The sequence below is a fragment of the Vulpes vulpes genome, chromosome 2 (assembly GCF_048418805.1).
Source record: "Vulpes vulpes isolate BD-2025 chromosome 2, VulVul3, whole genome shotgun sequence".
NCBI classification, from domain to species: domain Eukaryota; kingdom Metazoa; phylum Chordata; class Mammalia; order Carnivora; family Canidae; genus Vulpes; species Vulpes vulpes.
This window is the reverse complement of record NC_132781.1, coordinates 95,577,819-95,594,860: the sequence shown is the minus strand read 5'-3', so window position 1 is coordinate 95,594,860 and position 17,042 is coordinate 95,577,819. Positions and strand designations below refer to the sequence as shown.

At 38.2% G+C, this 17,042-nt stretch overlaps 1 protein-coding gene across 5 annotated transcripts in view; it reads right to left on the bottom strand.

Annotated features, from left to right (window-relative positions):
* Nucleotides 1-17,042, bottom strand: part of LOC112931128 (uncharacterized) — a 139,876-nt gene that overhangs the window by 49,552 nt on the left and 73,282 nt on the right. For 2 of the 5 annotated variants that reach the window (XR_011999939.1, XM_072749331.1), the window contains one exon: nucleotides 2,776-2,808. The exons of 2 other annotated variants lie outside the window; for them this stretch is intronic. Coding sequence is in view for 2 of the 3 variants with exons in the window: in XM_072749331.1 (XP_072605432.1) it covers nucleotides 2,797-2,808 (12 nt within the window). In the remaining variant the exon portion in view is untranslated. Of the gene's footprint in view, nucleotides 1-80; nucleotides 186-2,775; nucleotides 2,809-17,042 lie in introns of those variants that run through there. One more of the 5 variants, XM_072749330.1, reaches the window with a different exon arrangement.

The window sequence follows — 17,042 nt, the reverse complement described above, 5'->3', positions numbered from 1 at the left end:
AAAGAGGTACAACATATCCCTGGAAGATGGCTTTTCCAAGGACTACAGAGGATGGCTTCCCAATGTACTGCCATCATGGGCAGCTTTCCAGTAAATCCCAGTTCCACCAGCATGGCACCCCAGCAAACTTCTCTGCCAATCAGTGACCACAGCGTCTCCTTCTTCCCAAGGTGTGGACCTTAACCCTAGGTTAGGGAAAGGGTAAGGACAGGGATATTAAGCTTTGTTCCTTCCTTAAGCGCTTTGCTTTCATACTCTCAGTAGAGGCTGCTCCTTATACCTTCTATCCTTGTATTCTTTAGAGTTGTCTTTATCACTTTAGTAGGTATTCTCCAGTTATAATGATTCTTTATGTTAAACTTTCCCTATTCAGATTACTCTATTTCCCATTAGGAATTCAATTTAAACATAAGTCCTTTCTGGGAGAAGACATGACGTTGCAAAACTAAAGGAATATGGACTAGACAATGAGATAGGCTATAAGATTTCATCAAAGGGACATAATGGGCAGAGGTTCCAGCAGAACAACTCTGAAGGGCATAGCCTACATACTTATCCTACATTTTTCGGCTGTGGCTTACCATATGTTATGAAGGCTTCACCATGTATTTCTGTTAATGCAACATGACAGGCATAAGCCTCACCAGCATGTACTAACAATAAAATGTGTCAGCAATTAAAACAAGATTATTCCATGATTCTCAAATGTTAGTATACATAATAGTCCTCTAAAAAATCCTATTTAAAGGGCAAATTCCTACTATACACATAAAAGAAAACTTTAAATCAGTTAAGTCTGACATGCAGTTCTGAAATGAGCATTTTTAACAGGTATCTTGGTATCAGGTATCATTTAAACATGATCTGTCAAATATATTTTAAGAAACATTTATAAAAGGCAGAAGATATGGGCACCTGGGTGGCTCAGTGGTTGAGCCTTTGGCTCAGGTCGTGATCTTGGGGTCCTGTTATTGAGTCTCACATCAGGCTCCCTGCATCAGAGCCTGCTTCTCCCTTTGCATGTGTCTCTGCCTCTGTGTGTCTCTCATGAATAAATGAATAAAATCTTTTTAAAAAGAAGCAGAGGATAATAAAAACACTTTGGCAATGTATCTTATACACCAAATTAAATAATTATTCAAAAGAATTAATTATGGATGTAAAAACTGAGAAATTGGGAATTCCAGATCAGAAATTTAGTTGTGTGCTGAAGATTCATATCCTGGTGAATATGAATGCATAAATCAGGATTTCAGGATTTTACCAGAAATGATGGTAACTGGCACTAAGGTATAAATAATAGATACAGAGAAAAGTAGACACATAGTATTTTTATATATATATATATATTATAATATTTATATATATTAGTATATATTTATAATAGTATTTAAGGTAATAATTGATAAGATGGAAATCTTTAGTTCAAGAATTAGTTCTCTGAATTAGTGATTTTTAAAATAAAGCAATTTGGTTAACAATAAGGTCTAGAGGACAATTGGACATGAAGGCCCAAGGCAAAGAAAGACACTAGAACTGGGGAGATGAGTCAAGGAACTGAGAGGCTAGGATTTAGGGTAGGTCTCCACATTGACAGGACAAAGTATAAAAAGAAAGGAGAGAGACAAATTCAGGAATGAAATAGAATAAAAAGAAGTTGGTAGACGAAAATAAGAAGGCAGAGGCCAGCTAGATGATTCACATTGCAAAGTATGCATTTTACAAGAGGGTAGAACAGTAGACTTCATGTCAATCCCACATCTCTGCAAAGATAATGACCAATCTACCATAGTAAAAGAAAAGCTACTAACACTCTTCCAATGTTAGCCATAGCTATCCTAAAGCAAAGAGTATAAGGACCATAGAAGTCTATTCTGGAGCCAAAGGTATGATAATAAGAAGGTGTTAGCAGACAGTTACAATTTCTATCTTTATTTTTTAATTTTATATCCCAAATAAATGAACTTATTTAATTTAAAGTGCCTGGGATTCAAGAGCGTTTAATTGGACTAAACCATAAGCATAACCAAGGGAGAATCACAATGATTCTATAAATCACTGATGCTACTCTAGAAATCATCCTGCTATGTTAATAGCATAAAGTCTTTCCCAAAATAGAATTAAAAACCCTTAACGTTAGAGATCACCAGTTTTTAAAATGACCAAAAGACCTCTGAAAAATCTAAAGTACAAAAAAATTATTAAAATAACATTAGGGCAACCCCGGTGGCGCAGCGGTTTGGCGCCGCCTGCAGCCTGGGGTGTGATCCTGGAGACCCGGGATTGAGTCCCACGTCAGGCTCCCTGCATGGAGCCTGCTTCTCCCTCTGCCTGTGTCTCTGCCTCTCTCTCTCTGTGTCTATGAATAAATAAATAAAATCTAAAAAAAATAACATTAAATTTAAAGAAAATCAATATATAATTTTATAAGTAAGTATATTATCATATTATATATGCTTTTTTAAATACAGGAGAAATGTTTAAGTTGATAAGTTTTCTCTTGTCACTTACTTTTATGTCAGGATAGAAGGATAATTAAAATTTCCATTATTTAATTTTAGGAGAAAGAATGTGTCAGACTCAGAGCATTCCAGATACATGCATGAATGCAGTGTGTAATCCCTGGGAAACATTTTGTCCTACCCATTTTTTTTCCTTCTCTACCTAAATTAAAAGATTGCAAACGATGATTATTCAAACACTTTTCACTTCAAATTGATTTCCAAGTGAGACAAAATATCAATTTAATTCACAATTAAGAAATGTTATACTTACCTCTTCTATCTGATTGACCTGTCACTGAAACCACTTTGAAAAGAAAAAAAAAAGAAAAGAAATACTTATTGACAGGTTATTTAAACATATGGGTACACATGCATGCATTTGTGTGCATGTATCTTCATCTATCACATATTAGCCCTGAGCCAAAGATCATTTATCTTAGGGTTCAGAATAGGGCTAATGCAACATAACTGGAAAATAACCTTTTTAACAATATATAGTAGCAAGTTTGGAAGTTCTTTTTACTCCTCAAAACTTAGAAACCTCTTCTTCATTAATATGTATTTCTGTACTAAATGTTAGTAGGCTTAAATAGGCTTAAACTGCAATATATTGAACATACCTTAAAAACAGATTCCAAAATCTGGAAAATAAAGTTTTATTTAAAACATTTTTTTAATTTGTCATAATATACGTGATAAAATATTTAAGTCTAATTCTCAATCAGAAAAATGCCCAAATCACTAAAACTATAAATCTATAATCCAAAAATCATAATTTTTATAATACATAGTTTTATTCATATACAGCCATACACAGTTTTAGTATATGTTACATAGATAACTCAATTCTAGAAAAATTTCTGTCATTATAGATCGATATTAGAATATCCAAAATAATTCACATATATGATTTCATATATTTTCTTAATATAGGTAAGGAATAAACTTAAGATTCCTTTTGAAAGAGATTTGTTTATATAGCAGAGAGTACAATAATGAAAAAGCATTATCATAAGAACATTATTTCTTCAACATAACTTTGCTCTGTTAAAGGGCCTAAAAATCAAGATATAAAATATTATACTACTACTTGATATTTTTAATGGAAATTGCAAATAACTGGTTTGGGAGATTGTGACAGAAATTGAATATCCAAAATGAATCATACAATCCAAAATACCAATATTTAACACTTAAAAATGTAATATTAAAATGATTATGTTTGCCACACACACACACAAAAAGCCCATTCTATCACATCCAGATAAACGTTTTTAATTACTTTATTAAGTAAAAATATTACTACATTCATTCAGGCAGTAAAGAAAAGTTAACTAACTAAAAATCAGGCTAGTCTAAAATTTCCCTTCTGCCACACTAACCCTAAATCAATGGTTCAAAAAGTGTGGACCCATAGTCAAAAGCCTCAGCATCACCTAAACAAACATATTCATTGGTAATATAAATTCTTAGGCCCCATCTCAGTCAACTGGATCAAAAACTGTGGGAGTAGGACCAGCAATTTGTGTTTTAACTAGCAGTCCAATTGATCTCATTGTATACTAAAGTTTGAGAATCACTGTGCTAAATAATAAGAAATCAGAAATCTGAGGAAAAGGCTGACATCCTCAAGAAAACATACTAAAATTAAATAAACATCCATGTCTGAAGGAAAATATTTTCAGCTATATAAGGATTTAAAATGTAATATTCGCTGAGGCATACTACCTTGGAATAAACTTGTTCTTTCAATCATAAAAAGAGATTCCAAGGTTCTCAAAACCACCTTTCCTATCTTAGAAGATGATGGGAAACCATCATACATCAATTCATCCATTCATGAGAGCCAGAGTTCAACAACTATTTAAGCCACTAAAAGCCTGGAGAACAAAGGCTTTCTCAACTACTGAGAAAAGTCACATCAGTTCTAGTAATGCTGAATATAGAACAGTATTAATAAACATGGAAAATGAAAACTGACCATATGTGAGAAAATCAATTTCAGGCAAACACTAAACAATGAGAAAATTCTGTGAAGATGTGGAAGAATATATCTAAAGTTCCCCAGGAAAATATTAAACTTCCATTCTAATTTTAAAGATATCATTTAAGTGTAAAGCCAAAATAAAACTATTTTCAGAAATAGTTTTCTATTTCTATTTCAAAACTATTTTCAGAAATTCAAAGGCTCAGAAATGATTTCACCACACATTCTAACCTAGCAAACAATAACAAAATTAATTCCTAGAAAAGTAAACCCAAGAAAAACTACAAGCAAGGTAACCAGGAAATATCCTACTCTTTTTGTTTGTTTCAAGTTTTTATTCAAATGCCAGTTAGTTAACATATAATATTAGTCTCAGGAGTAGAATTTAGTGATTCATCACTTATGTATAACTCACTGTTCATCACAAGTGTCCTCCTTAATACCTATCACTCATTTAACCCATCTTCCTGCCTGCCTCCTCTCCCCCTCCAGCAATCCTGTTTTGTTCTCTATAGTTAAGAGTCTGTTATATGGCTTGCCTCCCTATCCCCTTCCCAAGTTCATCTGTTTCATTTCTTAAATTCCATATATGAGTGAAATCATATGGTATTTGTCTTTCTCTGACCGACATTTCATTTAGCATAATACAATATAGTTCCATCTATGTTATTGCAAATGGCAGAGTCTCATTCTTGTTTATGGCTGAATAATATTCCATTGTATATATACCATAACTTCTTAATTCATTATGAGTCAATGGACATTTAGACTCTTCCCATAATTTGGCTATTGTTGATAATGCTGCTATAATATAAACATCAGGATACACGTATCCCTTTGAATTAGTATTTTTGCACTCTTTGAGTAAGTACCTAGTAGTGCAATTGCTAGATCCTTGGGTAGTTCTATTTTTAATTTTTTGAGGAACTTCCATACTATTTTCCAGAGTGGCTGCACCAGTTTGCATTCCCACCAACAGTGTAGAAGGATTCCCTTTTCTTTGCATCCTCACCAACATCTGTTGCTTCCTGTATTATTAATTTTAGCCATTCCATCAGGGGTGAAGTGATATCTCATTATAATTTTATTTGTATTTCCATGATCATGAGTAATATTGAGCATATTTTCATGTGTCTGTAAGCCATCTGAGTTAATACCCTACTCTTAAAAAATTGTGGTTAATGGGCCTGGCACTCAATGCTGCTATCATAAAAAGCTTCCTAATAAGAAGATGGCATAATATTTTTTAAAGTGAAATAATCTGCAACTAACATTCTAGATAGGCATATTATATCACTGGAGCCAAGAGAAGTCCTGAAGCAGCTTTTGCCTTTTTTTGTCTACCTCAGAACCCTCTCAAAGCAAAACAAAACAAAACGAAAAAACAACAACAACAACAACAACAACAAAAAAAAAAAAAAAACACCAAAAAAACCCCAGCTAAGTGGAGGGCATTCCTCAACATTGAAAGGCAAATAAATAAGCCATAGTTCCCTGGAGAAAAAGATTGCAATTGCGGCAAATAATAGGCATGTCAATGGCTTGGAAGAAAAAGCTGGGGTGAGAGTTACTTTGGAAAATAAGGATTTTGAAAAGATCCCATATATAAGGAGGAATCTTGTCAGCCACACACTTGCCCATGCCAGGACTCATGCTCAGAAAATTTCTGAGTGGACATTAAACTTCCACCTTTTTTTATCTTTGGCTCAAGGGGAAGCAGAAAAGGAAGGCTAACTCAAGATTTGTAAATAGTCTGGCTAAGCTTTGAAGGAGTCTCCCAAAACAGAGCCAATCTTAAAGGAACAGGGGGAAATTTTGTGTGTGTGTGTGTGTGTGTGTGTGTGGCTCAAGGCTTTTAAGGAAATCTTTATCAAATCCACCAGCTGACCACAAGCAAATGGGAACAGAGAGCTGAGAGACAAAATACATCATCAAAGAATACAGACTTCTAAAATAAAATTTAGACTTCTGATTTCCAATGTGACATGGGAGGAACCTGGATTAGTCACTCTGACCTAACAATTAAAGCTGAATGAGCTGAAAATCAACAACTCTTCTTATATCTATCAAAGAATCAAGGTCACAGAGCAAATCACAGCACCAAAAATTGGAGAGATAAACAGCTGATACTAAGAATCAGAAATTATCAGAGCAGAAATCCATAAGAACAAACTTCCACAGGAACTAGCAGTGGGATAAGAAAACCCAAACTACAAATGAATTGCAGGAAGCTCAGCATGGACAAGTTCAAGTTAAAAAATTCAATGGTGATAAGTTTTGAGGAGTTTCTTTAAAAACTAAGCCTACTCTTACTATATTATCTAGCAATCATTCTCCTTGGTGTTCACCCAAATGAGTTGAAAACTATGTCCATACAAAAACATCTGCACACAGATGTTTATAGCAGGTTTATTCATAATTGTCAAAACTTGGAAGCAAACAAGGTGTCATCCAGTAAGTGAATCAATAGACTGTGGTACAACTACACAATAAATTGTTATTCTGCATACATCCAAAAAAGAACTGTCAGTCCATGAAAAGACATGTATAAATCTTAATTGCATGTTGCTAAGTGAAAGAAGCCAATCAAAAAGAGGCTATGCATATTGTATGATTCCAACTATAAGACATTCTGGAAAAGGAAAACTATAAACACATAAAGAGATCAGTGGCTATCAGGGGTTAAATAGGGAAAGGAAGATAAATATGTGGAGCACATAGAATTTTTAGGGCAGTGAAACTATTCTGTATACTATAATTGCACATACATATCATTTTACATTCGCTAAAACCCATAGAATGGACAACACCAAGAGAAAGCCATATGTAAACTATAGACTTTGGGTGGTGATGATGTGTCAGTACAGTTTCATAGATCATACAGAGATAACAGTCTGGTGCACTGTGTTAATAGGGAAAGCCATGTATGCATAGAAATAGGGGAAATATGGAAACTCTCTGTACTATATGCAATGAACATAAAATTGCTTTAAAAATGAATATTTAAAAAATAATAGCTTGGAAAACTCACTAAACAAAAGTAACCACAAAATTTAAGGAGAAGGAAAAATCTGATATCCAGAGTTATCACATATTCAAAATATCTAGTTTTTAACAAAAAAAATTATGAAGCAAGCATTCAATGAAACAGTAAATTGTGACTTATTTGAAGGAAAAAAAATAAACAGATACTGTCCCTAAGAAAGCTTACACACTGAACTTAGTAGACAAAAACTTTAAATCAACTGTCTTAAATACATCCAAAGAGCTAAAGGAAATCATGCACAAAGAATTAAAGGAAACAAAAAAACAGCATTCTAACAAATATAAAAAAGATATAGAAATTACAAAAAGAAGCCAAATTCTAGAAATTAAAAATTCAATAAATGAACAAAAGGAACTATAACTGAAATTACTATAACTATAACTGAACTTTACTAGAGGGTTTTGAAAACAGATTTGAACAGGCAAAATAATCAGTCAATTTAAAGACAAGTCAATTGAAATGATCCATTCTGAGAGGAAAAAAAGAAAAATGAATGAAAAAAGGACTAACAGAACTATGGGACATCATCAACATTATCAACATAGACATAACAGGACTCCCAGGAAAATAAAAAGAAAAGAGGGTAAAAAGAATAAGGAAATAATGACTGAATATTTCCCAAATTTGAGAAAAAACAAGGATTTATATGTCAAAATCCTAGAAGAATAAATGAAAAAGATCTATATGAAGACACATTATAATAAAACTGTTGAAAACCAAACACAAATATAAAATCTTGACAGCAACAAGAGAGAATATGTACAAGATATCTTCAATAAAATTAACAGCTGATTTCTCTTCAGAGACTATGGAACCAGAAGGTAGTGTGATGGCATATTTTAAATGCAATTAATGACAGATAGGAGGGGGAGGGGCAAGACGGCGGAAGAGTAGGGTCTCCAAGTCACCTGTCCTCAACAAATAACCTAGAAAACCATCCAATCATCCTGAAAATCTACGAATTCGGCCTGAGATTTAAAGAGAGACCAGCTGGAATGCTGCAGTGAGAAGAGTTCGCGCTTCTATCAAGGTAGGAAGACGGGGAAAAAGAAATAAAGACACAAAAGGGGATCCCTGGGTGGCGCAGTGGTTTAGCGCCTGCCTTTGGCCCAGGGCGCGATCTTGGAGACCCGGGATCGAATCCCACATCAGGCTCCCGGTGCATGGAGCCTGCTTCTCCCTCTGCCTGTGTCTCTGCCTCTCTCTCTCTCTCTCACTGTGTGCCTATCATAAATAAATAAAAATTAAAAAAAAAATTTAAAAAGAAAAAAAAGAAAGAAAGAAACAAAAGGCCTCCGAGGGGGAGGGGCCCCGCGAGGAGCCGGGCTGAGGCCGGGGCGAGTGTCCCCAGGACAGGAGAGCCCCGTCCCGGAGGAGCAGGAGCTGCACCAACCTTCCCCGCGGAAAGGCCTCCCGGGGAATTGGAGCAGGATCCCCAGAAAGGCGGGGATGCCCTCGGGCTCCCGGGACAGTAACAGAGGAACTGCACCCCGGGAGATGCGCCGAGCTCCCTAAGGGCTGCAGCGCTCGGCGGGACCCGGAGCAGCTCGGCGGGGCTCGGGCGGCGGCTCCGCGGAGGGGGCTACGGGGCGGGAGCGCGAATCCAACAGCGCAGGCCCCGGAGCACAGGGCGCCGGGACACAGCCCAGGATCCGGCCTCCCCCAGGGACAGGCAGAGGCCGGGAGGACCCAGGACAGCGAGGACGCTCCTGCCCCGAGCTGAGCAGATCAGCGGCCCCGCCCGGGAGCCCCCAGGCCCTGCAGACGGAGAGCCCCGGAGCTACTGCGGGAGCTGACTCCAGGGTCCCAGAGCTGCCCCCGCCACTGTGGCTTCCTCCCGGGGCCTCACGGGGTGAACAACCCCCACTGAGCCCTGCACCAGGCAGGGGCAGAGCAGCTCCCTCAAGTGCTCACACCTGAGAATCAGCACAGCAGGCCCCTCCCCCAGAAGACCAGCGACACGGACCAGTTCCAGGGGAAGTCAAGGGACTTAAAGTATACAGAATCAGAAGATACTCCCCGTGGTTTTTGTTTTTGTTTTTGTTTTTGTTTTGTGTTTTTGTTTTGTTTTGTGCTTTTTTTCTTTCTTTCTTCTTGATTTCTGATTGCTTCCCCCACCCCACCCCCCCTTTTTTTTCTTTTTTCTCCTTTCTTTCTTTTCTTCTCTTTTTCCCCTTTTTTTTCTTCTTTCTCTTTTTTCTTTTTCTCTTTTCTTTCCTTCTCTCTCTTTTTCTCCTTTTCCCAATACAACTTGTTTTTGGCCACTCTGCATTCAGAAATTTTGCATTCAGAAAATTTCAGAGGATCTAGGAATACTTTCCAGCTCATTCTGTGAGGCAGCATTACCCTAACACCAACACCAAAGACATTATAAGAAAACTTTAGGTCAATATCCCACATGAACATATATGCAATAATTGTTTATAAAATTTTAGTAAGTTGGACCAAACAATATATAAAAAAAATAGTAGTCATGACCAGGTGGGGTTTATCCCAGGGATACAAGGTGGCATTAACATATGATAATCAATGGAATTTATCATATTGACAGTCTAAAACCCAGAGATGCATGAACACACGTATGATTATCCATCCAAAGAGGGGCTGAAGGAGTAATTGACAAAATCCAGTATCCATCTCAGATTTTTTTTTTAACCTGAAAACATGAAATGGAAACTTGAAATAAACCAATGAAAAACCTACAGCTAACATCATACCTAATAGTAAAGAATTATTTCTTCCTCCCATGATAAGGAATAAGGTAAAACTCTCTGCTCTCATTACTTCTTTTCAACAATGTACTTACAGGAAGTTCTAACCAATGCAAATGTCAAGGAAATGAAACAGCATTCAAACTGGAAAGGAAGAAAAATGAAATGTTTAACAAAGAAACAAAATGATCAATGTAGAAAATCTGATGACACCTTCAAAAATTAATGCATTTAACATTGCAGGATACAAGATCAAAATATACAAAAACCAACTCTGTTTCTGTATGCTCTCGATGAACAATGAAGGAAGTAAAAGAAAATACATACTATTTACTGTGGCATCAAAAATATGAAATATTTATGCATAATGCTGAAAAAATGTGCAAAACTTCTGCACTGGTAACTACAAAAAATTGCTGAGAGAAAATAAAGATCTAAGTACATGCAGATATACCTTGCTCTGAATTAAAAGATTTAATAATGTTAAGAAGGCACCTTTCTGCTACTTAATCTAAGAATTCAAAACAATCTGAATCAAAATACCAGCAGGCCTCTCTGAAGAAATTGGCAACCTGATGCTAAAATACCTTTGGAAATGAAAAGAACCTGCAATAACTGAAACAACTTTGAAAAACAATAAAGTTGGAGGCCTTCAAGTAAAAACCATAGTCCCAGATGAGTTCCTGGTGCCCCTGGAAATAAAATCTTGTTTATAGTTGTTGAGCAACACCCCCTTCCCAAGTGGCACCTATAGCACTTATAGTGCACACAGTGGCAGCAGTTCTGACATGGCCTCCCAGCGGCTGATACACCTTAGGGTTCTTTCTTCTGTTCAAATCATTGAGAACCCTTATTTTTGGAGGGACTGCAAAATGGCAGTCCAATCTGTTCTGTTTACAATAACAGTTGGGTGGGATTTGTCCATCCCATGAAATAACAGGTATGGGAATGTCTGTGAGGAAGACAACAAAAACTTTCACAAGATTTTGCATAGGAAGTGAAAAGCGGGGGCCATTTACTGCTATTTCCAATACTGAGAAGAAAGATTAAGAGAATAGCATTCAAATTGTAGTCAAAGCCATCTGGCAGGTAGCAATTCAGAAGTCAGTTAAATTCAAGGAACTTGCGTAAGTTTGGGAGAGCTGGACCAAGGCATTGTCCTTGGGAGGGAGGGTCCAGAAGCTATCCTAAAAGGCAAAAGAATATTATTCATCCATTTCCCAGTACCTCCCACTGTTTAAGGTATTCTGTCCCTAGGTGCTTAGGTTTTCTCCCCATCCTAATAATTGCCACAAAATAATGTGTCTCATTACTATAACTTCTTTCCAATTAACCTCTAGTCTCACCCAAATGTTTCATCTAAAAGAATCAGTCAGAAATAAGAGATCCAAAGGGGATTTTTATAAAGACCCATTAGGTTCCATTCTTTCTGCCCATGTGGGCCAGTATATGGGAGTATAGACCCAAGGCAGGGCAGTAAGAGCCTGAATACTGCACAGTGAATTGTCTATGATTTCCCATGGGATTTTCTCTGTTTCAAGGAAATTTCAGTAAGAGGGCCAGAGTGCCTTTATGGCCAGAAAAAAAGCATTTCAAATAACTAAGAGACTTTGCACTCTCATCTTTGAAATCAAACTGAGGAGCAGTTGAGCCATAAGGGGCCAAACTATCATCTTTCTTCTTCAACAAACATTATGTGTCCCTCCTGTCATCTCCTAAGCGAACATGCCAGAGTTCTAAAGATTTGCATGATTTCTCCCCACAGAGGTCACAAATTTCCTTCCTTTTGCATTTGGTGTGTATGTGTGTATCGGTAAGTGTTGTCTAAGAAGGAGCAGAACCTTCCTCTAACCTGGGATGGATCTTCATACTAGTTGTTTCAACAGGGCAAGTATGAAGCTAATCATCAAACTGTCCTTCTAGCCCCCACTCCGATGAGTAGGAACAAAACAAAGTCAGCTACCATTCAGGCAGCTACCTTTCACCCTGCTTCCCAGTACACAGCTTGCAACCCTTTCCCTAATTCCTCTTCAGCAACAGGGAACAAAGTGGAGGCTTACTTATTGCTTGACTGATCAACTAATTGAATAATACGACTGTTACTAAATCCCAAGGACATCCCTCAAATCATGTTAAGTGCAAAGGCTCTTGTCTTGCCTATTCCAGAAAAGCAAGTCTTGTCAGTATTCCATCTTTTTCACTGAAACTGTTAAGAACTATGAAAGGTCTACAATTTTCCTTATTTTATGGAAAACAAATTAGCTTGCCACAATATCATAGACACTGGCATAACATTTGATATTCCTGGGGCAAAGACAAAGGACCATTTATTAATCACTGCTATAGCAGCAACCAGAGTAACAACATTTGTGCTGGCTCCCCAAGCCCTAACTCCTACAAAGCAAAGCAACAATGGCTAGGTGATACAGGCACACTCAGTGAGTTGAGGTCTCTGAGAGAGACCCTGATTAGGAAGCTCCAGTCTTCTCTAAAAACACTTCTAGCATATCTTCTCTTTTCCCCTGAGAGATATGGTCTTTATTATCATGAACAGCCAACAAATCTCCCCACTGTCCCAGGGAGAGATGCTCTAGTGTCCAAAGCTGTTTGCTGTACAAATATCCTTGAAAAGGTATCCAGAACAAAATCTATCAGAAGATATGCAGAAACATGAGAATCTCATAGAGAATTATCTCCCAACATCACATTAACTCCAAATGGATTGTAGGCCTTGGGATCCCTGGGTGGCGCAGGGGTTTGGCGCCTGCCTTTGCCCAGGGTGCGATCCTGGAGACCCGGGATTGAATCCCACGTCGGGCTCCCGGTGCATGGAGCCTGCTTCTCCCTTTGCCTGTGTCTCTGCCTCTCTCTCTCTCTCTCTCTCTTTCTCTCTCTCTGTGTGTGTGTGTGTGTGTGACTATCATAAAAAAAAGAAAAAGTCTGGATTGTAGGCCTAAGTGTAAACCTAAATCTATAAAGCTTCTAAAACAAAACATAGGAGTAAGGACAGCCCTGGTGGCTCAGCAATTTAGCGCCGCCTTCAGCCTGGGGTGTGATCCTGGAGACCCGGGATCAAGTCCCACGTCAGGCTCTATGCATGGAGCTGCTTCTCCCTCTGCCTGTGTCTCTGCCTCTTTCTCTCTCTGTGTCTGCCATGAATAAATAAATAAAATCCTTAAAAAAAAAAACCATAGGAGTAACCAGGATAACTTTATAGCCAACAAGGTCAATAGTCCAAAGAGCTTGACCCACATAGACATGAACAGGGTTGTGAGGCATCTCACGTGGAAGATTTAATGAGGCACTTACTCTCAGGTCCTGAGCCTATACTTGCACAATGCAGAAAGAACCTCCTTAAATTTGTTATTATCTACTTGGATTTGCCATAATCTCCACACTGCATCTTCTTCTATCATTGATAGTTCCAAAACCAGATACGTCAGATTGTATTGTCCAAGGACCAGTACAGCTTACATCATAGCCTTAGACCTACTACAGAACTCTTTTCTTCCCCAGGCCCAGCTCATATGACAGCCTTCCATGTCCATACATTATGTGCTGGATTAGTACTTGGCAGTGTGGAATGTTATCTACCAGAACCCAAAGAGATCCACCAAATATTGGATTTCCTTCTTCATAGCAACTGAATGAGGAGAAAAATCCAGAGATTGGTTTTCAGATGGGTTGTCTAAGTATGTGGAATCAAGACAAAAACAGGTGGTGGAGATGACGGAGAGAGAGAGAGAGAGAGAGAGAGAGAGAGAGAGAGAGAAGAGATGGTAGCTCCTATAGCCATTGTTAGGGATGATCTTAAATGACAGTGTTGAAGGAAATTTTTCCTAATGCAAGAAGTTATGAGCAGGGTGTCTGGCTTATCCACTCCACAAGAAAGAAGTGGCTCAAAATAAGAATATATAGGGACTCATGGTGGTGGCAAATTGCTTGGCCTGCTGAGCAAGGGCATAGAAGAAAATAAACTGAAAGATCAGAAACAGATACTAAGTGGAGGCATATGGCATATGAAATTTTCCATATTACATGTAATTGCCTACTAGAAGACATCACCACAGAGGAGGCACTGAACAACTTAGTAGATAAAATGATTTAGCTAATTGATGTTAGCCAACCATTGTCCTCATTTATACTGAACCTGGCACATTGAGTACATGAAATAAGTGGTCACAGTAGGAGAGATGGAGGCTACACATGAGTCCAAAATCATCAATTTCCTCTTACCAAGGCCAATCAAACTACTGTTGCCTCTTAATATCCACCATGATAGCAACAGAGGCCAATAACCTGGTGTGACACTATTCCTTAAGGAGACCACTTGGCCATTTGGTGGTAGGTGGATTAAATTGTGCCCATTCCACCCTGGAAGAACCAGTGAAATACATGGGTCTGGAAACCAAAGGATGGAAACAGGAGACATCCCAGTTAGCATTATTCCTTATAGCCACTAAGGAACCTTGTGCTTTTCTTCCTGCAACTCTGGACTTGAAAATTTAAAAGTCTAGATCCCCAAAGGGAACAGCAAGCCTCTATTGAACTATAAGCTACAGCTGCCATGGCTGCCACCTAGACACCCCATGTCCTTGTACCCAGGAACCAGGAGGTCGGAAGAGTTCTCACCACATTAGCAGGCATAAATAATACTGATCAACAGGGAAAACTAGACCTAATGTCACACAATGGTAGCAGGGAGGAATATATGAAATTCAGGTGATCTTGAGTGCTTCTTGGTACTCCCTTTCCCAATTACAGCTGTGAATGAGCAAATGCAGCAAACCTAGCCTAAGAATTGTGTAGGCCCAGGGCTCAGACCACTCAGGAGTTTGGATCACACTATGAGATAAGTTGTCATGACCAACAGAGGGGATACCTGAAGACAAGGAAATTTAGGATGGATGGAGAAGGGATATGATGCATAGGAGTTTCAACACCAGAACTAACTGCGTCAATGAAGAATGCAATTTGACCCAGAAACCTCCCTCTTTTAAGTTTATTCTCTGGAAGAAAGGTTCATAAGAACTATGGAGGAACTGTGCCTGAAATGTGTAAAGAGAAATACGTGTGATGTAAAGCCTGAATTGTGGCAGCCATGAAGACCACGCAGGTGCTGATCATGTTTTCCTTCAAGAGGGAACCTGAAGCAAAGAGTACAGGTTCATGATCCCTGGGTGGCTCAGCGGTTTAGCGCCTGCCTTCAGCCCAGGACATGATCCTGGAGTACCGGGATCAAGTCCCACATCGGACTCCCTGCATATAGCATGCTTGTGTCTCTGCCTCTCTCTCTCTCTCTCATGAATAAATAAATAAAATCTTTTTTAAAAAAGAGCACAGGTTCCTGAAAGCCTCCAGCTGTGGATGACTTCAGGCTCTGCCTCAGCCTTTGAGCTGAGTCCACTTGCCTCCTGAGCATCCCCCAGCCCATGATGATTGAACACACTGTGCTATAAATATTTGCTGTTTTGGCCAGTGTGGGACTCCTCCATGGGCATTCTTTGTACTTGAGATCTCCAATGGGCTTTCCAAGACTTTCTCTCAGCTATGTCACAGCCTGATATTCTTTCTATGTAATCCTCCATCCTTCTCCCTTGCTTTTCATAGAGATCAGCTCAGCATCATCTGAAAGCTTTCTCTACCCATTCTGCTCCTTCTCCCCTTTAACTTTCATAGTTGTAACTCCTATAAATCTCTTTGATTTATAACTCATCTTGGCATCTGCTTCCTGGAGGGCCCAGATGAACAGAGACCAAAATGTAAAAACAAAAACCATAAAGCTAGAAGGAAACATGAGAGAACATATTCATGACCTTGGTATAGGCAAAGTTGTCCTACACAAGACACAACTATAATATGAGTTGACTAGTATTTAGACAAGTACTATGTATTAAAAAAAAAGAAATTGATAAACTAGACTTCTTCCAAATTTAAAGATAAAGTAACTTTCAACAGATAAATATGTAAACAAGCTATGGTGTATCATTATAATGTAATACAATTTGGATGAATCTCAAAGGCATTATGCTCAGTGAAAGAACCCCATCTCAAAAGGTTACATATGGTATCATTCCATTTATATGATACTCTCAAAAAGACAAATCTGTGGTTAGAGAGAACAGATCATTATTTTCCAAGGGTTAGAGGTGGGGGAGTGTATGATCATAAAAGGATAGCATGAGGGAGTGTTTTGTCATTATGAAACTGCTCTTTATATATATTCACAATGGTTATATCCATGCATGTGTTAAAATTCACAGAAATGTACACCAAAGGGACGCCTGGGTGGCTCAGCGGTTGGGTGTCTGCCTTCAGCCCAGGGTGTGATTCTGGAGTCCTGGCATCAAGTACCATGTCTGGCTCCCTGCAGCCTGCTTCTCTCTTTGCCTATGTCTCTGCCTTTCTCTCTCTCTCTCTCTCTCTGTCTCTCATGAATAAATAAATAGAAACTTTAAAAAAATGTACACCAAAGAAGTCAATTTTACTATATGTAAATTTTTAAATACAAAAATAACCCCCCACATATCAATGCTTTGCTTAAAATTATTTAATGGATGAATGTTTGGGGCTAAAGTTGCTGGTGTATGGTAAGGGTGTGTCTACTTTTGTCAGAAGCTGCCAGGCTGTTTTCTAGGGTGTTCTATATCATCATTAGGGTAGTGGTTACAGCTATGTACCTTTCTCAAACTCATCAAACGGAGCACTTAAAGTGGCTGCAATTTACTTGATGTAAAATATACTTCAACAAAGCAGATTAAAAAGAAAATATTTTATATGATCCCTACATGTCA